Source organism: Rhincodon typus, chromosome 1 (genome assembly GCF_021869965.1).
Source record: "Rhincodon typus isolate 14 chromosome 1, sRhiTyp1.1, whole genome shotgun sequence".
In the NCBI taxonomy this organism is placed as follows: domain Eukaryota; kingdom Metazoa; phylum Chordata; class Chondrichthyes; order Orectolobiformes; family Rhincodontidae; genus Rhincodon; species Rhincodon typus.
The window spans coordinates 52,871,664-52,894,565 of NC_063332.1; the positions used below are offsets into that span (position 1 = coordinate 52,871,664).

General features: G+C 41.4%; 1 protein-coding gene across 2 annotated transcripts in view; it reads left to right on the forward strand.

Moving 5' to 3' along the window:
- LOC109915710 (urea transporter 2-like) overlaps positions 1-18,038 on the forward strand; it is a 66,687-nt gene extending 48,649 nt beyond the window's left edge. For both annotated transcript variants that reach the window (XM_020515373.2, XM_020515372.2), the window contains 2 exons: positions 2,262-2,311; positions 16,569-18,038. In XM_020515373.2, the coding sequence (XP_020370962.1) occupies positions 2,262-2,311; positions 16,569-16,736 (218 nt within the window). In that variant the 3' untranslated portion in view covers positions 16,737-18,038. The remainder of the gene's footprint in view (positions 1-2,261; positions 2,312-16,568) is intronic.
- The last annotated feature ends 4,864 nt before the right edge of the window (positions 18,039-22,902 follow it).

Genomic DNA, 22,902 nt, shown 5'->3' on the forward strand with positions numbered 1-22,902 from the left:
AGAAAAGGGTCCAGACCCGAAACATCAGCTTTCCTGCTCCTCTGATGCTGCCTGGCCTGCTGTGTTCATCCAGCTCTACACCTTGTTATCTCTGTTTTCTCTGAGTCTTATGTGTTATCGTTTCACCATCCTGTGCAATTTACAGAATTGTAGTAATGATTTCAGTGCCACCAATAACCATGTTGAAACTGAGCCCCTACTTGTCAATGCTGAAGCTAAAGGAAAGCACGTAATTATGGCTATAGGGATTGGTTTAGCAGGTCTGACTGGACCACATGAAGCACTATGGTGTCCTGATTTTATCTGCAGAAACTGCTCACTATTTTAGGATCATCCTGGAATACATAGGTAGCCCCAAGCTTCTTTTCTCCACTGCAGTCATCCTAAACCCTTACCACATGTCTCCACCATATTCAAAAGTAAGTGCAAGGATCTCAAAGCTTCCATTGTCACCAAGATTGATATTATATGATCAGATGTCTCAGCCACTTCTCTTCCAATTACTATGGTCCACCAGGTTCAATATTCTGTAAGACTACCCCTCGCCCTAGCCCTGAACTTGTATCTTTCTTTCATATCTCTCCTCTTTCCCTCACTGATCTCAGCTTGTCTATAAAACCCTCTTCCTAATCTTTTCACATGTTCCACTAAAGTACTGACCTTTCCTTTCTGGCTCCTATATTAGCCAATGTTGTTAAAATGACACATTTTCAAATAACACAAAACTGGGTGTGAGTGAGCTGTGAGGAAATGCAGAGATGCTTCAGTGTGATTTCAACAAGTTGAGAGAATGGGCAAATGTAGATGAAATATAAAGTGGATAAATGTGACATTATCCATGTTGGTAGCAAAAACAGGAAGGTAGATGATTATCTGAATGGTGATAGATTGGGAAAGGGGGAGGTGCAATGAAACCTGGATGTCCACCTACACCAGTTGCTGAAAGTAAGTATGCAGGTGCAGCAGGCCATGAAGAAGGCAAATATTATGTTAACCTTCATAGTAAGAGAATTTGAGTACAGGAGCAATGACACAATTGCACAGGACATTGGTGAGACCACTTTGGAATATTGTGTGCAGTTTTTTTCTCTCCTTATCTGAGGAAGGATGCCTTGTCAATGAAGGGAGTACAATGAACATTTATCCAACTGATTACTGGAATGGTAGGACTGATATATGGAGACTAGATCAGCTGAACTAAGTTCAGTGGAGTTCAGAAGAATGAGGGGGCTGTCTTATAGAAACCTATAGAATTCTAACAGAAATGGACAAGGATACAAGAAGGATATTCCCAATGAATAGAGGGTCCAGACCAGGGGTCACAGTCTAAGGATATGAAGTAAGGACATATCTAAGAACACTTAGGTCTGACATTAGGAGAAATTTCTTCACCGGTAGGGAGTGAGCCTCTGGAATTCTCTGCCACGGGCAGTATCTGACTGATTCTTTTGGACAGTCTCGTGGTCATGCAACACCTATTTCCCTGCATGCCCCCAACTTATGGTTTGACCATTTCTCTGAACGTGGATGTAATTCGCAGCCAAATGGATATAGCATAGAGACTCCAGCCACCACTCGAGTTCTGAAACTTGGAGATCATGTTTCTGTGGCCAGTGATACTTCTTGCACATGGGAGTAACCTAGGCCATGTGAAGTATGCATGGGTCATAGTGATGTATCCACAATTCCCCACATGCCACAGGAAGAGCATTCCACATGGCTGAGTTGCCCTGCCATAACCTAAGCATACTTTTGTACCACTTACTGAAAAATTAAGATTAAAGATTCATGAAATTTCAATCATTCTGATTATTTTTTGAAACTCAGCCCTTTCATGAAGCTTCTCAACTCCTGGTCTCGTGGAGGCTGATGAAGACAGAAAGAGAAAAAGAAATAGAGAGAAAGAAAGCAACTTCTTCCTTTCCTCCTTCAACTCCCTTACTCACCAAACTCTCAGTAATTCCATTCTGTCTCATTGCATCCTGTGTACTGCACTTTACCTGTCTTATTTATACACTGGGATTCAGACAGTCTGCTCTCCAGCAGTTACAAAACCAGTTACTTAAGTTACTTAATTAGTTGATCTCACCTCCTCTCCAGCAAAGTACTTTTAAACACACCTAAGCCTGGAAGAAACTAACAATTTAAAAGCAGTAAATTAAAGAATGACACTAACTACAAACTTTATTGTGATTGAGTTATCAAAAAACCAATGTTTCTCAGGTTTCATAAGTACAATGTCTTTCTATGCTCCCTAATAGCACTCTTCTGCGCCTACTTAGGAGAAGCCCTCATGAACATTATGTCTGTGGTAAGTCACTTTCATTAATTATCAAAACTTAAACAAATCGACATTTACAGTGAAAGAGAATGTGTCATAGTTTGGAATTGAGCACAATTTTATGAAATGTACCTGATTTTTGTGGTGGAGCTTAAGAAATAAATGTTGATGAAGACATTAAGATATTTTCCTGTTTTTGAAGAGCACCATAGGATTTTTTATTCCATCTAAGAGGGCAGAGGTTGTTTTTGTTTTGTTTCATCTTTGAAAGCTGGCACCTCTGACAATACATTGCACCCTCAGTACCGTACTGAAGTAACAGATTGAGCTATGCACTCAAGACTCTGGAATGGGACTTAACACACAACATTCTGAATAGAGTTACACTTGATGCCAAATTCTTTCAGAAACGTGCAGGCCTGGCATTCCACAGAATCAGCTGGAGTGAAAATGGAAGCCAGGACCTGTTTTCAACATGCCTAATTTCATCAGTTTTAAGGAGTGGTTCTGAGGAAGGGTCACCAGACCCGAAACGTTAACTCTGATTTTTTTTTCTTCACAGATGCTGCCAGACCTGCTGAGCTTTTCTAGTAACTTCTGTTTTTGTTTTAAGGAGTGGGCTAGTTTGTGTCACAAGCTTGTACTCCACACTCCCAACCTGGCCAGCTCCACATTTAGAACAGCCATGGTATTGTAATGTGCAATTTTCATGGTGATGGGCCAACTTGTCCATAAGACATATGTCCCATAAGACAAAGGAACAGAAATAGGCCATTCAGCCCATCAAGTTTGGTCTGCCATTCTGTAAGATTACAGCTAATCTGATAATCCTCAATTCAATATTCCTGCCTTATCCCCATAATGCATGATATCTTTACTGACTCAACATCTATCTATTTCAGCCTTGAATATGATCAATGGTCCAGCCTCATCAGCCCTCTGTAGTAAAGAGTTCCTCAGATTCAACACCATCTGAGAAAAAGAATCCCTCCTCTTCTCTGCCTTAATTGTTGTCAGAGTGAGGGTCTTCTACATCTGAGCCAATCCTCTATCCACATTAGTAATACTACCCCGAGACCATGGATACTTGTACTACTGAATAGCCTTTTGCGTGGTACATTTGGAAATCCAAATATATTACAACTACTCATTCTCCTTTATCTATCACACTTGTTACCTCCTCAAAGAAAATAAACTCTAATAAATTTCTTTTGCATGATTTCCCATTTGTGAAGCCGTGCAACTCTGCTGGATTTTATTATGCATTTCTAAATACCCGGCAGTTGCGTATTTTAAAATAACATTTTCCCACTGACAGATGTTAAGCTAACTGGCTTATAATTATCTTTTTTTTGTCTTGATCCTTTTTAGAATAAGGGTGTTACATTAACCGTTTTTCAATCGTCTTAGACTTTTCCAAGATTCTTGAAAGTTTACCATCAGTGCGTCCATTAAATGTGTAGCTACTTCTTTTACAATCCTAGGATGCAATTCATCAGGTCTGGAGAACATATTGGCCTTTGGCCCTGATAGTTTCTCTCATACTTTTCCTCTATAGTTATTGTTTTGATTTCATTTCTCCATCCTTTTTTTAGCCCTTTGATTATTTAGTATTTTTGGAATGCTGTTAATGTTTTCTACTGTGAAAACTGATGCAAAATTTTTATTCAACTTTTTATTATTTTCCCAGTCACATCCTCTAAGGACCCTTTGTTCACTTTGGTGTCTCTCTTCCTTTTTATTTAAAGAAGCTGTTACTCTATTTTTTTTTAATATTCCTAGATTGCCATCATGGTTTATTTTCTTCTATTTATTATTTTACTTTGTCTTTTCTGACTTTCGAACCTTTCCCAAATCTCTGGATTACCATTAATCTCTCCTACATTATATGTTCACTTCTTTCAACTTGACACTCTCTTTAACTTCTCTGGTTAACCAGAATCAATCTATCCATGCAAGCCCTTTAAACCCCTTTATTTTATGTCAGTAAATGTTGTGCAATTGACAGAAGAGATTAGAGAGCCAGGATTGTCAATCAAGTACTGGAACTCAGCTGTTACAGCAGTCTAATGGAAGACTAGTCTCTCAACCGAGAATGAAATTGTAGTTTGACTAAGACCGCAGATGCAGGGAAGTTATATAAAAACAAAATACTGTGTATCCCAGAGAAATGCAACAGTTCTGGCAGCATTTCTGGAGAGAAAAATAGAGGTAACATTTCAAGTTGAGTGTGAACTTCTTCAGAACTACAGACTATTTATGTTCAACTTACCTAAAGGTTTAGTTGGGCTCAAACTAGATATTGTGTCCAGTTCAGTCACCGCATTTTCAGATAGGTGTTAAGGGGGACAGAGGAGATTTGCCAAAGTGATTCGAAAGATGGAGGTTTTTAATTACAAGATTAGGTTAAAAAGGCTGGGATTGCCTCTTTGAAGCAAAGGAGATTGAGGGGAGATTTGATAAAAGTATACAAGATAATGAGATTTACAAGTTTAGATAAGGTAAACAATGAAAAACATTTCCCATTAGCTTATTGTGCAAGAAGAGGGGAATAGAGAATTAGGATACTGGACAAGAAATGCAGGAAGAGTGTGAGGAAGGACTTTTTTTAGTGCAGTGAGTCATAATTACATGAAAGTCATTGCACATGAGGATAGTGGATGTGTAAATAATTAAGACTTCAAAAGAAATTGGATGGGCATTTGAAGGAAGTAAACTTGCAGGACAAAGGGACCAAGGGCATAAGAGAGATTCACTACAATGCTCCACAAGGAGCTACCATACTCTCGATGGTTTGAATAGCTTCCTTATGTGCTTTAAGTGGCTCTATAGAAGGTGTTGAACAAACACTTCATGTCCGTCCTTTTTTCTCTATTTTGAATCAATCTGTTCAAATATGTCATGACACGTCTGGAGCTGGTGGGACTTGAACCTAGGCCTTCTGCTCCAGAGTAGGGGCACTACCAATGTGACACCAAATCCCCGTATTTGTCTTTATTAAACAAGTCATTAATTAATTAAAACAACATTCAATTAAACAATTAAATTAAACAAGATGTTGCCAATGTAAAGGAGAATGGGGTTAAAAGGACCAGACGGAATAAAAATAGTACTCCGAGCGGAAGAGTCATCTGTTTCCATTGGGATGCATCCAAGGTGACTCAGTACGCAATTATGAAAATAATGAAGGCATTGGCCACAATCTTTCAATCCTCCCTAGAAATGGGAGCAGAGCCAATTAGATCAGAAGCAATATAAATGTTACACCAATCTTAAAGGTCAGAGAGATAAACCCGGAGACAATGGACCAGTCAGCCTGACATCAACGCTGATAAAATTTCAATAAAATTCAGGGGAAAAAAATCATTGAGAGTTGGGGTAATAAATAACAACCAGCTGAATTCATTAACTTTAAACCATGTCTGACAGACATCATTAAACTAGGAAGCTTGTTGCTGAAGGTACCATGATTGATGGATTCAATTTGATACTATCTTTAACTTCCCTGGTTAACCAGGGTCAGTTTAATTCCTTCCTAGAATCTTTCTTTCTCACTGAGATACCTTTTTCTGTGAGTCATGAACTATTTTGTTAAATGCCTGCCATTGTTCATAAACTGTCTTTTCTGCTACACATCTTTCCTAATTCAGTCCAGCCAACTCTGCCCTCATTTCCAAGGCTGGCTCAAGGTTCTCCCTCAGACAGAATGCTAAATTCCCCCACATTACAGTCACTGTTCCCTTGGGCTCTGACAAATTCCGGTGATAGTACTGAGGACTTGTGTTCCAAAACTTGCTGCACACACTAGCCAAGCTCTTCCAGTGCAGCAACAACACTGGCATTTACTTGACAATATGGAAAATTGCCTAGAAATGTTCTGTGCACAAAAAGTAGGACAATTCCAACCCAGCCAATTATTGCCACAACAGTCATCTTTTAATCATTAGTAAAGTGACAGAAAGTGTTATCAACACTGCTGTCAAGCAGCACCTGCTTAGCAACAACTAGGTCACCGACACCCAGTTTGGGTTATACCAGGGCCACTCAGCTCCTGATATCATTACAGCCTTGGTTCAAACATGGACAAAAGAGCTAAATTCCAGAAGTGAGGTGAGAGTGACAGCCCTCGATATCAAGGTTGCATTCAACTGAATGTGGCCTTAAGGAGCTCTAGAAAAACTGGAATCAATAGGTGTCAGCTGGCAAACTCATCGCTGGTTGAAATCATCCCTAGCAATAGGATGATGGTCATGGCTGTTGGAGGTCAATCATCTCAGCTCCAGGATATTTCTGCGTGAGTTCCTCAGGGTAATGTCTGAAGCCCAATCATCTTCAGCTGCTTCATAAACGGCCTTCCCTCCATCATAAGATCAGAAGTGGGGATGTTCACCCACGATTGCACAATGCTCAGCACCATTTGTGATCCCTCAGATATTGAAACAGTCCATGTTCAAATTCAACAAGATCCAGACAATATCCAGGCTTGGGCTGACAAGTGGCAAGTAACATTTGTGCCACACAAATGCAAAGTAATGACCACCTCCAATAAGAAGCAATCTAAACACCGCCCCTTGACAGTGAATGGTGTTACCCCATTCAATGAATGATTTTATTGTCACATATATCTAGAAAGATACACCATAATGAATTGCAAAAAGAATAAAAAGAAACTACTTAAATAGAGTTAATCTTCTGTTCAAATTGAGTCTCAAGCACAGCTCCAGGGAATCTACAAGGTCTATGCAGGGTGTTCCGGGCCTCAAGAAGTCACCTTTCCGGGTACAACAACAACGACACTGATGCCCCAGGAGACTTCGGCTCTGTGGCCGCTGCCACCACCTCGCCATCACTGCCAAGAGTGCCCAGTCAGGGCTTACTGTCCAGCACCAAATCCCTCACTATCCATATTCTGGGGGTTAGCGTTGACCAGAAACTCAACTGGACTCGCCACGTGAACACAGTGGCTATAAGAACAGGTCAGAGGCTAGGAATACTGTAGCAAGTAATTTACCTCTTGACTCCCCAAAGCCTGTCCACTATTTATAAGGCATATGTCAGGAGTGTGATGGAATACTTCCCATTTGCTTGGATGGGTGCAGTTCCAACAACAAACTTGAGATTCAACTCAAGAAACAACACCATCCACAAAGCAGTCTGTTTGATTGGCACTACATCCACAAACATTCACTCCTTCCACAACCAACACTCAGTAGCAGCAATGTGCACCATCTATAAGATGCACTGCAGAAATTCACCAACGCTCCTTATACAGCACCTTCCAAATGCATGACCACTTCCAGCTCGAAGGACAAGGGCAGCAGATACATGGGAACACCACCACCTGAAAATTCCCCTTCAAGCCACTTACGATCCTGACTTGGAAATATATAAAATTCCCTTCCTAAGGGCATTGTGGGTCTATATATTGCACATGGACTGCAGCAGTTCAAGAAGGTAGCTCTCCACCACCTTCGCGCAACTTGGAACAGGAAATAAATGGTGGTCCAGCAAATAATACCCATGTTCCATGGTTTCATTAAAAAATGAGAACAGAGCTTTAAAAATCTAATAGCTATCGCTGGAGTGAAAGTTCTAGGGAAACGAATGGAGCCAAAGGTCAAACATTCCCTGGACTTAACAGGAAACATCCTAGGATATGAGAAGAAGTAGCTACAGAGGTAGTAGATGCAATGGTAGTAATGTTCCAGGAGTCCTTAAATTCTGGGTAAGTCCTAGAGGATTGGAAATCTGTCAATGCAACACTTTTATTTACAAATGGAAGGAGATTTTCAAAAAAGTAACTATTTGCCAGTTAACTTAACAACTGTCATCTGGGAAAATGTTAGAGTTGATTATGAAGAATATAATAAATGGCCAGGCATATAGAAATACGTAATATGATCAAGCAGTGTCAACACAGCTTCAAAAAGGGGAAATCAGGCCTGACATAATTACTGAAAGTTTTGAGGAAGTAATAAGCAGGATGGATAAAGAGGAACCAGTGGGCAAAATATATTTGGATCTTCAGAGAGTGTTTGATAAAATTCCACACATTAGGCTACTAAACAAAATAAGAGGCCATGGTGTTAGAGGTAGTGTATTAGCCTGCATAGGGGATTGGCTAACTGATGAGAGACAGAGACAGGATGATGGGTAAATTTTCAGAATAGCACACTGTAGCATGTGGGCTGGGGCTATGATTATTCACAATGTGTATTAATGACGAGGATGAAGAAAGTGAATTCACTAAGTCAAATTTGCAAATGACAGAAACACAGAGTCATAGAGATGTACAATATGGAAACAAACACTTTGGTCCAACCCGTCCATGCTGACTGGACATTGTTTCTAAATCTAGTCCCATGTGCCAGCATTTGGCCCATATCACTATAAACCCTTTCTATTCATATACCCATCCAGATGCCTTTTAAATGTTGTCATTGTACCAGCCTCCACCTTTTCGTCTGGCAGCTCATTCTATAGACACACCACCCTCTGCATGAAAAAGCTATCCCTTAGGTCCCTTTTAAATCTTTCCCCTCTCACTTGAGACCTATGCCGTCTAGTTTTGGACTCCCCTACCCTGGGGAAAAGACCTTGTCTATTTACCCTATCCATGCTCCTCATGACTTTATAAACTTCTACAAGGTCACCCCTCAGCCTCCAACACTCCAGGGAAAAATAGCCCCAACCTATTCTGCCTCTCCCTATAACTCAAACCCTCCAACCCTGGCAACATCCTTGTAAATCTTTTTTGAAGCCTTTCAAGTTTCATAACATCCTTCCTTTGGGGAGACCAGAATTGAATGCAGTACTCCAAAAGTGGCCTAACCAATGTCCTATACAGCCACAACATGACCTCCCAACTCCTATACTCAATGCACTGACCAATAAAGGCAAGCATGCCAAACGCCACCTTCACTATCCTATCTAACTGTGACTCCACTTTCACGGAACAATGAACCTGCACTCCAAGGTCTCTCCGTTCAGCAACACTCCTCAGGACCTTACCATTAAGTGTATAAGTCCTGTCCTGATGTGCCTTTCCAAAATGCAGCACTTCACATTTATCTAAATTAAACTCCATCTGCCACTCCTCAGCCCAATGGCCCATCTGATCGGGATCCCATTGTACTCGGAGGTAACCTTCTTTGCTGTCCACTGCACCTCCAAGTTTGGTGTCATCTACTAACCATACCTTCTATGTTCACATCCAAATCATTTATATAAATGACAAATGATGATAGGTAAGAAGGCAAGTGGTGAGAATGTCACAAAGAGTCTATAGAGGGATAGAGGCAGGTAAAGTGAGTGGGCAAAAACGTGACAGATGGAATACAATGTGGGAAAATGTGAGGTATCCCAGGAAGAATAAAGGAGTTGAATGTAATTTAAACGTAGAATATAGGAACTAGGAATGGAAGTAGGAACTTCAGCCGTTCGAGCCCAGTCCGCCATTTAACATGATCATGGCTGATCTATCTCAGGGGGGTCTCAACTCTACTTTCCTGCCTGCTCCTCATTGACTTTTATCCAACTTTTCATTAGAAACACATCAATTTCTTACTTGAATCTGTTGATTGATTCTGCCTCCACTGCACTCTGGGGCAGTGAGTTCCACAGATTCAAAACCCTCTGAGAGAAATAGTTTCTCCTCATTCCATCCATATCCATGCCCTCTTGTTCTAAACTGTCCCACAAAAGAAACATCTGTTGCACATCCACCTCATTAATCCCCTTGAGCATTTTATATTCCTCAATCAGATCCCCCCAATTCTTCTGAACTCTAACACACTCCTCATACAATAGCCCTTTCATCCCTGGAATCAACCTGTGAACTTCCTCTGAACTGCCTCCAATGCCACCACATCCTTCCTCAAGTAAGGAGACAAGAACTGGACACAATATTCCAGACGTGGTCTCTACAGTACCTTATGAAATTGTAACAACACTTCTTTACTTTTATAATCCAGTCCTTTTGCAATAAATGTCAGGGATTCCATTTGCCTTTCTCATTATATGCTGTGCCTGCATACTCACTTTCTGCGATTCATGCACAAAGATGCCCAGATACCTCTGCACTGACACATTTTGAATCTGCTTCCCATTTAAATAATAATTTGCCCGTTTGATTTTCTGGCCTAAATGGACAATATCGCACTTATCCACATCGAACTCCATCTGCCAGATTTTGGCCCATTCTCCTAGCCTATCAATATCCATCTGTAAATTCTTTACCTTCTCAGCACAGCCTGCTTTCCCACGTATTTTAGTATCATCCATGAACTTTACTATGTTACACCCTGTCCCTGTTTGCAGATCATTTATATAGACTATAAATAGTTGTGGTCCGAGATCTGAACCCTGCAGCACCCAACTAGGTATAGTTGCCATCTAGAGAAAGACACATTTATCCTGACACTCTGCTTTCTGTGAGTCAGCCAATCCTCTATCTAAGCCAATACTCTGCCCTTAATCCCCTGGGATCTAACCTTCTAGATCAGTCATTTATGCTGTACCTTGTCAAATGCCTTCTGGAAGTCTAGATATACCACATCCTCCAGATTCCCATTATCCACCTTGATAGTTACATCCTCAAAGAACTCCAGCAAGTTTATCAAGCATGACTTGCCCTTCATGAAACCATGATGACACTGCTGAATTTAGCTTTGTTTTTCCAAGTGTTTGGTTACCTACTCCTTTATGATCAACTGCAGCAACTTTCCCAGGCCTGAAACGTCAGCCTTTCTGCTCCTCTGATGCTGCTTGGCCTGCTGTGTTCATCCAGCTCTACACCTTGTTATCACAGAGATCAAACTAACTGGTCTACAGTTTCTCACTTTTTGCCTATCTCCTTTTTTGAATAAGAATGTCATATTAGCATGTTTCCAATCCAATAGCAGCTTGATAGAATCCAGGACATTTTGGAAAATCATAACCAGTGCATTCACTATCTCTGCTGCCACTACCTTTAGTACATTGGCTATCAGGCCCTGGGGCCTTAACTTCCTTTAATCCTATTGGTTTACTTGATACCTTCTCCCCAGTTCTACTAATTTCACCAAGTTACTCTGTAGTAACTGCAGTTTTTGGGAAGAAATTATTATCTTCCACTATGAAAACTGAGACAAAATATTGGTTTAGTGCCTCTGCCATTTCTGAGATTCCCATTATTACCTTACCATTTTCATCCTTCAAAGGATCAACATTGACTTTCTCACTATTCTCTTCTTCTTTATAGAAGCTTTTGGTATCAGTGCTTATGTTTTCTGTTAGTTTCCTTTCATAATTTATCTTTGTTCTTCTGATTTCATTTTTAGTAACCCTTTGCTGAGGTTTAAAGTTCTCTCAATCCTCCAGAGTGCCATTAACATTTGCAGTATGATAGGCCCAAGTGTTTGCCATTATGTTATCCTTGACTTTCTTGGTAAGGCATGGATGATTTTTACAATTCCTCTTCCTCTCAGGAATATACTTTAATTGAGAGGTATTTAGTATTGCCATAAGAAATACCACAGATTTGGGAGTGCTCATGCAAGAATCACAAAATGCTAGCATCCTAGTTCGGAGATAGATAGAACTGCAGATGCTGGAGTCAGAGACAATACAGTGTGGAGCTGGAGGAACACAGCAGGCCAGGCAGCATCAGAGGAGCAGGAAAGTTGATGTTTCGGGTCAGGACCCTTCTTCAGAAATGGGGAGGGGGAAGGGAGCTGGACCTCCTCCAGTGTCACAATGACTCCACACGCAAACAGGAGGAGCAACGCCTCATATTCCACCTCAGGAGCCTACAGCCCGATGGCCTTAACGTAGAATTCACTAGTTTTAAAATCTCCCCATCCCCGGCCTCATCCCTCATCCAAACATCCCTCTCATCCCCATCTCCTGAGCTTGACACAATCTGTCCATCTTCTTACCCACCTATCCGCCCTACCCTTCCCGCCAACCAATCCCCACTACTCCCTACCTGCATCCAACCTATAACCACCCCACCTACCTTTCCCTAGCCCCACCCATCCTCCCTCCTTGACCTGACACAACCTGTCCATCTTCTCTCCCACCTACCCGCCCATCCATCCCACTGACCAATCCCCACCACTCTCTTTCTGCATTCACCTATCACCATCTCACCTCCCTTTCCCCAGCCCCACTCTTCCTCTCTCTATTTATTTCGGAGCTCCCTTCCCCCTCCCCATTTCTGAAGAAGGGTCCTGACCCGAAACGTCAACATTCCTGCTCCTGTGATGCTGCCTAGCCTGCTGTGTTCCTCCAGCTCCAGCCAGTGTTGTCTCTAGCATTCAAGTTTAGTGGGTAATAGGCAATGATGGCCATTATATCAAAGGTGTAAAAGATGGGAGGCTGTGCATGGTATTCAGACCATGCTGGAATACTGTGAACAGTTTTCATCCCCTTACCTAAGGAAAGAAATACCAGGATCTGAGAAAATTTGGCTAATTGTGTCCAGAATCAATTGAGTGGTGAGAAACAGGAAGCAATTGTTGACGAGGGGTCTAGGCCCGAAATGTCAGCCTTCCAGCTCCTCTGATGCTGCTTGGCCTGCTGTGTTCATCCAGCTCCACACCTTGTTATCTCAGCAATTGTTGAGGGGTGTTTTTGTGTCTGGAAGTCTTTGTCCAGTGGGGTTCCGCAGGGATCAGTGTGGGTGCTGTTGCTGCTTGTGGTATATATAATTGATTTAGACTTGAATGTAGGATGGTTGATCAGTAGGTTCACAAATGTTTCAAAAATTGATAGGGCAGTAAATAGGAGAATAGCCTTAGAGACAGCAAAGAAGGACCAAGGGACTGATTAAGAAGGAGAAAATAGAGTATGAAAGTAAGCTTGCAGGGAACATTAAGACTGACACTAAGAGTTTCTATAGGTACATGAAGAGAAGGAGATTGGTAAAGACAAATGTAGGTCCCCTAGAGACAGAAATGGGGGAATGTATAATAGGGGACAAAGAAATGGCTGAGGAACTGAATACATACTTTGGTTCTGTTTTCACAAAAGAGGACACAAATCAGATAGCAGAATTGTTGGAAGATGCAAGATTTAGTGAGAGGGAGGAACTGAGAGAGATCAATATTAGTAGAGAAATGGTGCTGACAAAATTGTTGGGATTGAAGGCTGATAAATCCCCAGGGCCTGATAATCTACATCCCAGAGTATTTAAGGAAGTAGCTCTAGAAATAGTGGATGTGTTGGTGGTCATCTTCCAGGATTCTATAGGCTCTGGAACAGTCCCTGCAGATTGGAGGGTGGCTAATGTCACTCCAATATTCAAAAAGGGAGGTAGAGAGAAAGGGGGCATTATAGACTGGTGAGCCTAACATCAGTAGTCGGAAAAATTCTCAAATCCATTGTCAAAGATTTTATGGCAGAGCATTTAGAAAGCATGGATTTATGAAGGGGAAATCATGCTTGACAAATCTGGTGGAATTCTATGAAGATGTAACTAGTCGAGTTGACAAGTGGGAGCCAATTGATGTAGTTTATTGGACTTTCAGAAAGTGTTTGACAAAGTCCCACAGAAGAGATTAATTTGCAAGATTTAAAAGCATGGGATTAGGGAACTGTATTGAGATGGATAGAAAACTGGTTGGCAGAGAGGAAACAAAGAGTAGGAATTAATGCGTCCTTTTCAAATTGGCAGGCAGTCACTCGTGAGGTGCCACAAGGATCAGTGCTGGGCCTCCAGCTATTCACAATGTATATTAATGATTTGGATGAGGGAACAAAATGTAACATCTCTAAATTTGCAGATGATACCTAGTTGGGTGGGAGGATGAACTGTGATGAGGATGCATAGATTCTTCAGCATGATCTTGACAGGTTGGGTGAGTGGGCGAATCAATGGTAGATGCAGTAAATTGGATAAATGTGAGGCTGGTCACTTCAGAAGCAAAAACAAGAAGGCAGATTATTACCTGAATGGCTGTAAATTGGGAGAGGGGAGTGTGCAGCAGGACCTGGGCATCCTTATGCACCAGTTGCTGAAGGTAAGCATGTATTTGCAACAGGTTGTAAAGAAGGCAAATGGTATGTTGGCCTTCATTGCAAGAGGTTTTGAGTACAGGAGCAGGGATTTGTTGTTGTAGTTATACAGGGCCTTAGTGAGGCCACACCTAGAATATTGTGCACAGTTTGGTCTCCTTTTCTGAAGAAGGATGCTCTTGCTCTTGAGGGAGGGCAGCGAAGGTTTGCCAGGCTGATTCTGGGGATGACGGGTCTGACGCATAAGGAGAGATTGACTAGGTTGCGATCATTTTCACTAGAGTTCAGATGAATGAGGGGGGATCTCATAGAGGCTTATAAAATTCTAACAGGACTGGACAGGCTAGATGCAGGGAGGATGTTCCTGAAGGTAGGTGTATCCAGAACTAGGGGTCACAGTCTGAGGATTTGGGGTAGACGTTTTAGGATGGAGATAAGGAAACATTTCTTCACCCAAAGAGTGGTGAGCCTGTGGAATTCATTACCACAAGAAGTAATTGATGCCAAAACATTGAATGTATTCAAGAGGTGACTAGATGGAGCACTTGGGGCGAATGGGATCAAAGGTTATGAAGAGAAAGCAGGATTAAGCTATTGAGGTGGACGATCAACCATTATCGTGAATAATGGCAGAGCAGGATCAAAGGGCTGAATGGCCTCCTCCTGCTCCTATCTTCTATTTTTCTATGTTTCTATTGATAATTGCAGGATAGAGACAGGCTAGTCGGGTGGGCTGATCAGTGGCAAATGGAATTCAACCCAAACAAATGTGAAATATGCACTTGGGCAGAACAAAGGGAATACATGATGAACGGAAGTATCCTGTGAAACACCGATGATCAGAGATGAGCATGTCCACCAGTACCTTAAGGTAACAGGACAGGTAGATAAAGTGGTTAAGGATTGGATAGTTGCCTTCATCAGTCAAGGCAGAGAGTTTAAGAACAGGGAAGTTATCCTGGATGTATATAAAAAATTGATTAGGCCACAGATAGATTGTGAGCACTTCTGGAATCCACATTATAGGAGGGATGGGATTCCACTGGAAACCGAACTAGAACTTACACAAATGTATTAATGTCTAATAAAACAAAGTAAAGCAGGGAGAAAAAATGCTAATGACAACATACAATCTGTTAATCAATAGATACTTAGGCCATAAGCGGTACAATTTTACAAGTTTAGCTAATGGTGAAAACTTTATCCTTTAGCAACAATATTAAATAGCCATCTTTGCACTGCCCACAACTTTCCTTGCAGTTATGTGCAAAAGATATCAAACAAATCCAATTTCCATTGCTAGTTATAGCTCACTGCAAGTGGATGCATCTACAATTTTTTGTTCTAATGGGGTAATTTTGATGTTGAAAGGAAGGAGGCCATAGCATGAGATTTCTCACAATAATAAGGTTCTAGAGATTTGATAGAAAAACTCCACAATGAATAAAATAAAATTAAACTGCATTCTCATGGACAAACTGACTCCATTGCAATCATTGTGTTACTGAGCTTGTTCACCACTTCAGGTGAATGTAAAACTAGCAATGTAATGTCAGTCTCAAATTATGTAGATGTCAATGTTTTCAATTATACAACAACAATACCAGTTAATGCTGATACTTACACAAACACAGCTACAACAAGCTGAAAATCTCCCATCCAACAATTACGAAAAACTCAGTAACTTCATCCATGTTGTAAATCATTTGCATTGCGATGAAAATTTTTTTTTTTACATTATGCATGGAAAGAAAGCAAAAACATGCCTAAGTCATTCTTACTAGAATTGTTATATGTGCATAATACAAAATAAGGGCATAAACTGACAAGAATGCACAATTTCCCTGAAGCCCTAAATGGAATAAAGTGATTTTTTTAATAGTGTGAAGTTGCATGCACACTGCCATTTGAATACTACATAACATTAGAAATTGCTAAATTTTAAGGCCCCTCAGGAGGACGCAATAATACAATGGAATATATTACAGTAAGTCCCATAAAGGGTTAACTGTAGTTGTCTATGTTACAATAGAAGGAAGTGACATCATTCATGTGATTGGACAGCCAAAGAGAAAGTAGCTTGAAAAGATTATTTTAACACAGTGTTTCCGTAACTGTAAATATGTTGAAACGAAGTCTTATAGCTAGCAGTCTTCAAGTTATTGAAACTATTATAACTTACAACATAATAACACAGATTTCTTTCACAAAACTATTCAATGTAAACCCAACCTAAATAAATCATGGTAAAACAGAATGATTAACTGTTTTATTGTGTGTTGTTTTCTAGGTTGGATTACCTGCATGCACTCTGCCTTTCTGCCTCTCCACAGTTACATTTCTGCTGATGACAACTGATAATAAAGCCATCTGTAAATTCAATCTGTCTGAAGTGACCTACCCTGAGAAGAACATCAGAATTTACCAAGAAATGAAAAAAAATGAACAAAGTAAATGAAAAGAATATGATTCAAATAATGTTAATGAGAAGTACTACTGTGTACAAGAGAAATGTATATGCAATGCTTCCCTTTTAATTACACATTACTAATTATATAACCTGCATATTGCATAAATGCCTCAAATACCCTGATTTTTTTCCACAGATGAAATGTGTGCCATATGAAAGAATATGTTCATATCCTTGATGTATTCATTGCCCATTTCATTGTACTGCTCCAATTCTAACTACTGATGTTGAGAAGTCAATTGGATACCCTACATTTGAGTAAAATCCATCAATATTTTTACAGAATTCAGTTTGGCTCTTTAATGAGTTAGTATATTGAAGGAAATTGGACTTCCCAAAAAAAAACACAACTAAATATAAACAATGTCCCAGGGTACTTGACAGAGATATAAACAGACAAAAATGGGTTTGAAAAAGAGGAACTATTGGAAAGGTTTGGCTAAGGAGATTAGTTTTAAGGAGAACCTTCAAGCAAGAATGGGAGATGGAGAGGCAGATAGAATCTTGTCCCAAAGTGGACAAGAAAGATGAAGCTGAAAGACATACAATTGAAAACTAATTCAGTTGGAAGTGAGCAAAATATTAAGGTGAGATAAGGAAGCTGTGATTATTTTTTTGAGACGTTCTTGGGATGTAGGTATTGCTGCCAAGACAGTATTTGTTGCCCATCTCTAAATTACTTTAAGCTAAGTGGCATGCTTGGCCATTTCAGAGTTAACCATTTTTCTGTGGGCCTGGAGTCACATATAGGCTAACCCAGTTACTGGTGACAAATTTTCTTTCTGAAGAGACCTTCATAAGCAAATGGGTTTATAAATGATCAATAATGACTTTATGGTCACCAATACAGAGTCTAACATTTAAGTTCCAGATTCACAAATTAAATTTTAAATTGCACCAGATACTGTGGTAGGACTTGAAACCTTACCCTGAGATTATTAGCCTGGGCACCTGGATTACTAAGTAAATAAAATTACCATTACCAATACACCACTGCCATTACCACTGCCTCCATCTGAACAGAAATGTAAACCTAATGTAGTTGCTGTAAAGAAAGCTTGTCGATTTTATATAACTCCCTTTGTTATGAATTCCTTTGAATTATTCTTGCATTATGATGTATCAATCAACTGTGCAAACTGTTAAATTGCTGCTATTGCCAAACCAAATTGTAGCTTGAGACAGTGCCTCCAAAACAGCAGGTGAGAAAACTGGAGAAGAAGAGTCTTTTGTACCTTTATGATTCTGATCAATGTGAGGCTGCTCTGGATCCACAGTACATTAAAAATATACCAATGCAATCAATGAATGGGGTATTTTTTTAACTTCACCTTTGCCAATTTCCAACACATATTCTACGTACTCCATCCATTAAATAAACATGAACAAGGTTCACTAAGCAGATATAGAGAGATCTTCTTATGAGGAGACATTGAATAGATTGGGTCTATACATGTTGGAATGTAGAAGAATGAGAGGAGATCTTATTGAGACATACAATATTCTTAGAGGACCTGACAGAGTTAAAAAGTTGTTTCCCCTTGTGGGAGAGTCTAGGACCAGTGGTCATAATCTCAGAATAAGATGTCACACATTCAAGAGAGATAAGGAGGAATTTCTTCTCTCAGAGGGTAGTGAAACAATGGAATTATTTACCACAGAGGGCTGTTGAGGTTAGGTTAGGTGTATGCAAGCGTCAGACAGGCAGATTTTTAATCAGTAACGGAATCAAGAAATATAGGGAAAAGGCAGGAGAGTGGAGTTCAGGATTATCAGATCAGCCATGATCTCATTGAGTGGAAGAACAGGCTCGATGGGCTAAATGGTCTACTTCTGCACCTACATCTTACGGTCTTGTGATATTCTTTTTAGGTAATTGTTGGAAAGGCCTAGTATTTCTGGTACACTACAAATCCTAAATGCTGTGAGTTCAGGCTCCAAGGTATGATAAATTGTGAAAATGTACTCATTAAATCTGGTCATCAATGCTGAGTCTAACATTTAAATTCCAGATTTATCAATTAAATTTTAAATTAGCTCCATAAGCTGTGATTGGACTTGAAACCAGACCCACCCAGCATTAGCCTGGCACCTTGATTACTAAGCAAGTAAAGATGCGGATGTGTCAGTGTTGGACTAGGATGGACATGGTCAGAAATCACACAACACCAGGTTATGGTCCAACAGGTTTATTTCAAAACACAAGCTTTCAGAGCGTAGCCCCGTCATCAGGTAAAGTGAGAAAGAAGCACACAGAACACAGAATTTATAAGTAAAAGATCAAAGGGTCACACAAACAAACCTAAGATGCTGTTTAATCTTTAATCAATTAGAAGGTTTTAGTTGATTCATTTGTATATGTAAATCCCCAAATTTCTTTTAAGTCATTGCCCTGAGAGAAATAAAGGTTTTATCAGTGTAAGGAAGAGGTGACATTTTAGGTCAGACAATGCATGTTAGGTGTGAGGCTTTATTTAGAATCTGTTCGTGTTTTCGTTTGGAGTCAGATTGGTTTTATTTCTAAAATAGGAACTTATAAATTGACTGACTGTCTATAAATTTTGTGCTTTTTGAACAAAATAGAATGTATCTGCAAATACAAATCCACCCCGTAGATTTGTACGTGCGTGTGCGTGTGTGCGTGTTTGTGGGAGTGAGAGACAGAGAGTGTATGTGTAGAGGAGAGACAGAAAAGTGTATGTGTGGGAGAGTGTGTGCGTGGCGGAGAAACAGAGAGAGAGAAAAGTGTGTGTGGGGAGGGGAGAGAGAGACGGAGAGAGGGTGTGTGTGTGTGTGTGTGTGTGTGTGTGTGTGTGTGTGTGTGTGTGTGTGTGTGTGTGTGTGTGTGTGTGTGTGTGTGTGTGTGTGTGTGTGTGTGTGTGTGTGTGTGTGTGTGTGTGTGTGTGTGTGTGTGTGTGTGTGTGTGTCTGAGTGAGACAGTGTATAGGATGGTGGGGTCACCTGTACTGCAACATGAACCGCAGGTTGAGGCTATCCTTTGGAGTACCGAACTTTGCTATCAGCTTCTGCTCAGCGACCCTGCATTGTTGTGCACACCAAAATCTGCCTTGGAGGATGTTTATCTGAAGATCCGAGGCCAAATGTCCTTGACCATTGAACTTTTCCCCGACTGGGAGGGAACATCCCTGTTTGGCGATTGTTCCACAGTGTCTATTCATCTGTTGTTGTAGCGTCTGCACAGTTTCACAAATATACCATGCTTTGGGGCATCCTTGCCTGCAGTGTATGAAATAGACAACGTTGATCAAATCAAATGAGTATCTGGGTGGTGTTCCCACATATGATGGTAGTGCCCATGTCGAAGATCTGACATGTCTTGCAGACGATACCATGACAGGTTTGAATAGTGCTGTAGTTGATGTTGTCCTGAATTGTCTATTTAAGGTTTGGTGGTTGTTTGAAGGCGAAATGTGGAGGTGTGGGAAAGATCTTGGTGTGGTGCTCATCGTCATCGATAATGTGTTGAAGGCTGTGAAGAACATGGCGTAGTCTCTCCACTCCCGATGAAGGGTAGCCTATCAGTCATATCCCATGTCTGTCTTCTGAGGAGGTCATTACAGATTTTCTCTGTGGTACATCGGAACTGGTGTTCGATGAGTTGAGCTTCCTTCAACACCTTCAGGTGTCTGTTACGTTCCTCCTCATCCAAACAGATCCTGTGTGTGCGTTGGGCTTGTCCATAAGGAATGGCTGTCTTAATATGTTTAGGGTAGAAGCTACAGAAGTGCAGCACCCGGGAGATTATCCTGGGCTTCGGTAGAGTGAGGTATTCAGGTGTCCATCCCTGATGGAGATGTGTGTTTCCAAGAATGAGACTGATTCTAAAGAGTAGTCCACGGTAAGTCTGATGGTGGGATGGAACCTGTTCATATCGCTATGTAGTTGTTTCTGTGATTCCTTGCCATGAGTACAAAGGAAGAAAATGTCATCAATTTATCTAGTATATAGCATTGGTCAGAGGTTCTGTGCAGCAAACAAGTCTTGCTCGAACCTGTGCATAAAAATATTGGCATATTGGTCCCCGTGGCTGTTCCATGTGCCTGGATGAAGAACTGGTTGCCAAAGGTGAAGAAGTTGTGGTCGAGGATGAAGTGGATGAGTTGTAGGATGGTGTCTGGAAATTGGCAGTTGTTGGTATTGAGTACTGAGGCTGTTGCAGCGATGTCATCATATTGGGGGATGCTGGTGTAGAATGCTGAAACTTCCACTGTGACAAGGAATGTTCCTGGTCCACCTGGTCCGTGGGTGCTAAGTTTCTGTAAGAAATCTGTAATGTCGCAACAGAAGCTGAGGGTTTCATGTACAATGGGTTTCAAGATGCCCTCAAAATAGCCAGAGAAGTTCTCACATAGGGTCCCATTGCCTGATACAACAGGACATCCAGGTGTGTTGGCTTTGTGTATTTTTGGAAGGCAGCAGAAGTCCCCCACATGGGAAGTACATGAGATGAGAGTGCGTACGGTACTCTGAAGGACTGGATCGAAAGTCTTGACCATTCTGTTCAGTTGACGGGTGTGTTCTTTGGTCAAATCGGCAGGTAGTTGTCTGTAGTGTTCCTGGTTATTCAGTTGCTTGTACACTTTCTTGCAGTAATCCGTTCTATTCTGTATGATGATGGCTTCTCCCTATCTACTGGTTTGATGACAAAGTTGCAATTGGTCTTGAGAGCACGGATGGCGTTGCGTTGAGCCTGGGTGACATTTTGCACCACCTTGTGAATGCGGCTGATAAATCTGGCATTCACACATTCTCTGATGGTTTGAGCATACCTGTCAAGGCCTGTGCAATGGCCCTCCAGAGGGGTCTAATTCAACTCCTTCCTTGCCCGCTCCCCCATGGATCTCTCTGTCAACTGATCTGGTTCACTGGTTGTCTCATTGGGCTCCCTGCTGACATCTTGACAGAATTCCTGGAGTCTCATTCATCTGATGAATTCCTCTGTGTCTGCCGCGATACTAATAGGGTCCATTTTGCTGATGGGGCAGAAATTGAGCCCTCAGCTGAGAATTTAAATCTCATCCTGTTGAAGGGTGTGGTCAGATTAGTTGATGATGGATTTTCTCATGGCAGTACCACTTCAACTGTGGTACCGGGGGGACTTGGTTATTGCTGGTGGTGATGCCAAGTTTCTCCAGTTTCTTGCTCTTGATGTGCATGTAGGTGGTGTAGTTCCGTTGCCTCATCTGTTTGGCAGCATCTCGTAACTGTACAGTTATATCTTGAGCACAAGCTGAGAATATGGACCCCATCTCGATTTCAAGGTTACAGCACTTGCTGTAGAGCTGGTGTACGAAATGAACATAGAACATAGAACATAGAACAGTACAGCACTGTACAGGCCCTTCGGCCCACGATGTTGTGCCAAACTTTTACGCTAATCCTAAGGTCTATCTAACCTCCACCCCTACCTTATACTGTCATCCATATGCCTATCTAATAGCCGTTTAAATGCCCCTAATGAGGCCGACTCCACTACCCTCTCCGGCAATGCATTCCACGCCCAGACCACTCTCTGAGTAAAGAACCTACCTCTGACGTCTCCCCTATATCTACCTCCACTCACTTTAAAACTATGCCGCCTCGTAATAGCTACCTCCACCCGAGGATAAGTCTCTGGCTGTCCACGCTATCTATACCTTTGATCATTTTCTACACCTCTATCAAGTCACCTCTCATCCTTCGTTGTTCTAAAGAGAAAAGCCTTAGCTCTCTCAACCTTTCCTCGTAAGACCTTCCCTCCATTCCAGGCAACATCCTGGCAAATCTCCTCTGCACCTTTTCCAATGCTTCCACGTCTTTCCTGTAATGAGGCGACCAGAACTGGACACAATCCTCCAGATGTGGCCAAATGAGGCTTGTATTGAAATGATTGAGGAGTTTGCGAGAGGTGCGACGGCAAAGTCACTCAGCGTAATCCCTCCATCTCACACACACTCTCTCTGCGCGCCCCCTTCCCCACAAACATACACACCCGCACACACACACACCCCCCCCCGCACACACACACACACCCACACACACACACACCCGTATACACTCACACACACCTGTGCACACACACACACCCCCGCACACACGCAGACACCCACACGCGCGCGCACACACACCCACGTACGCACACACCCGCACACAC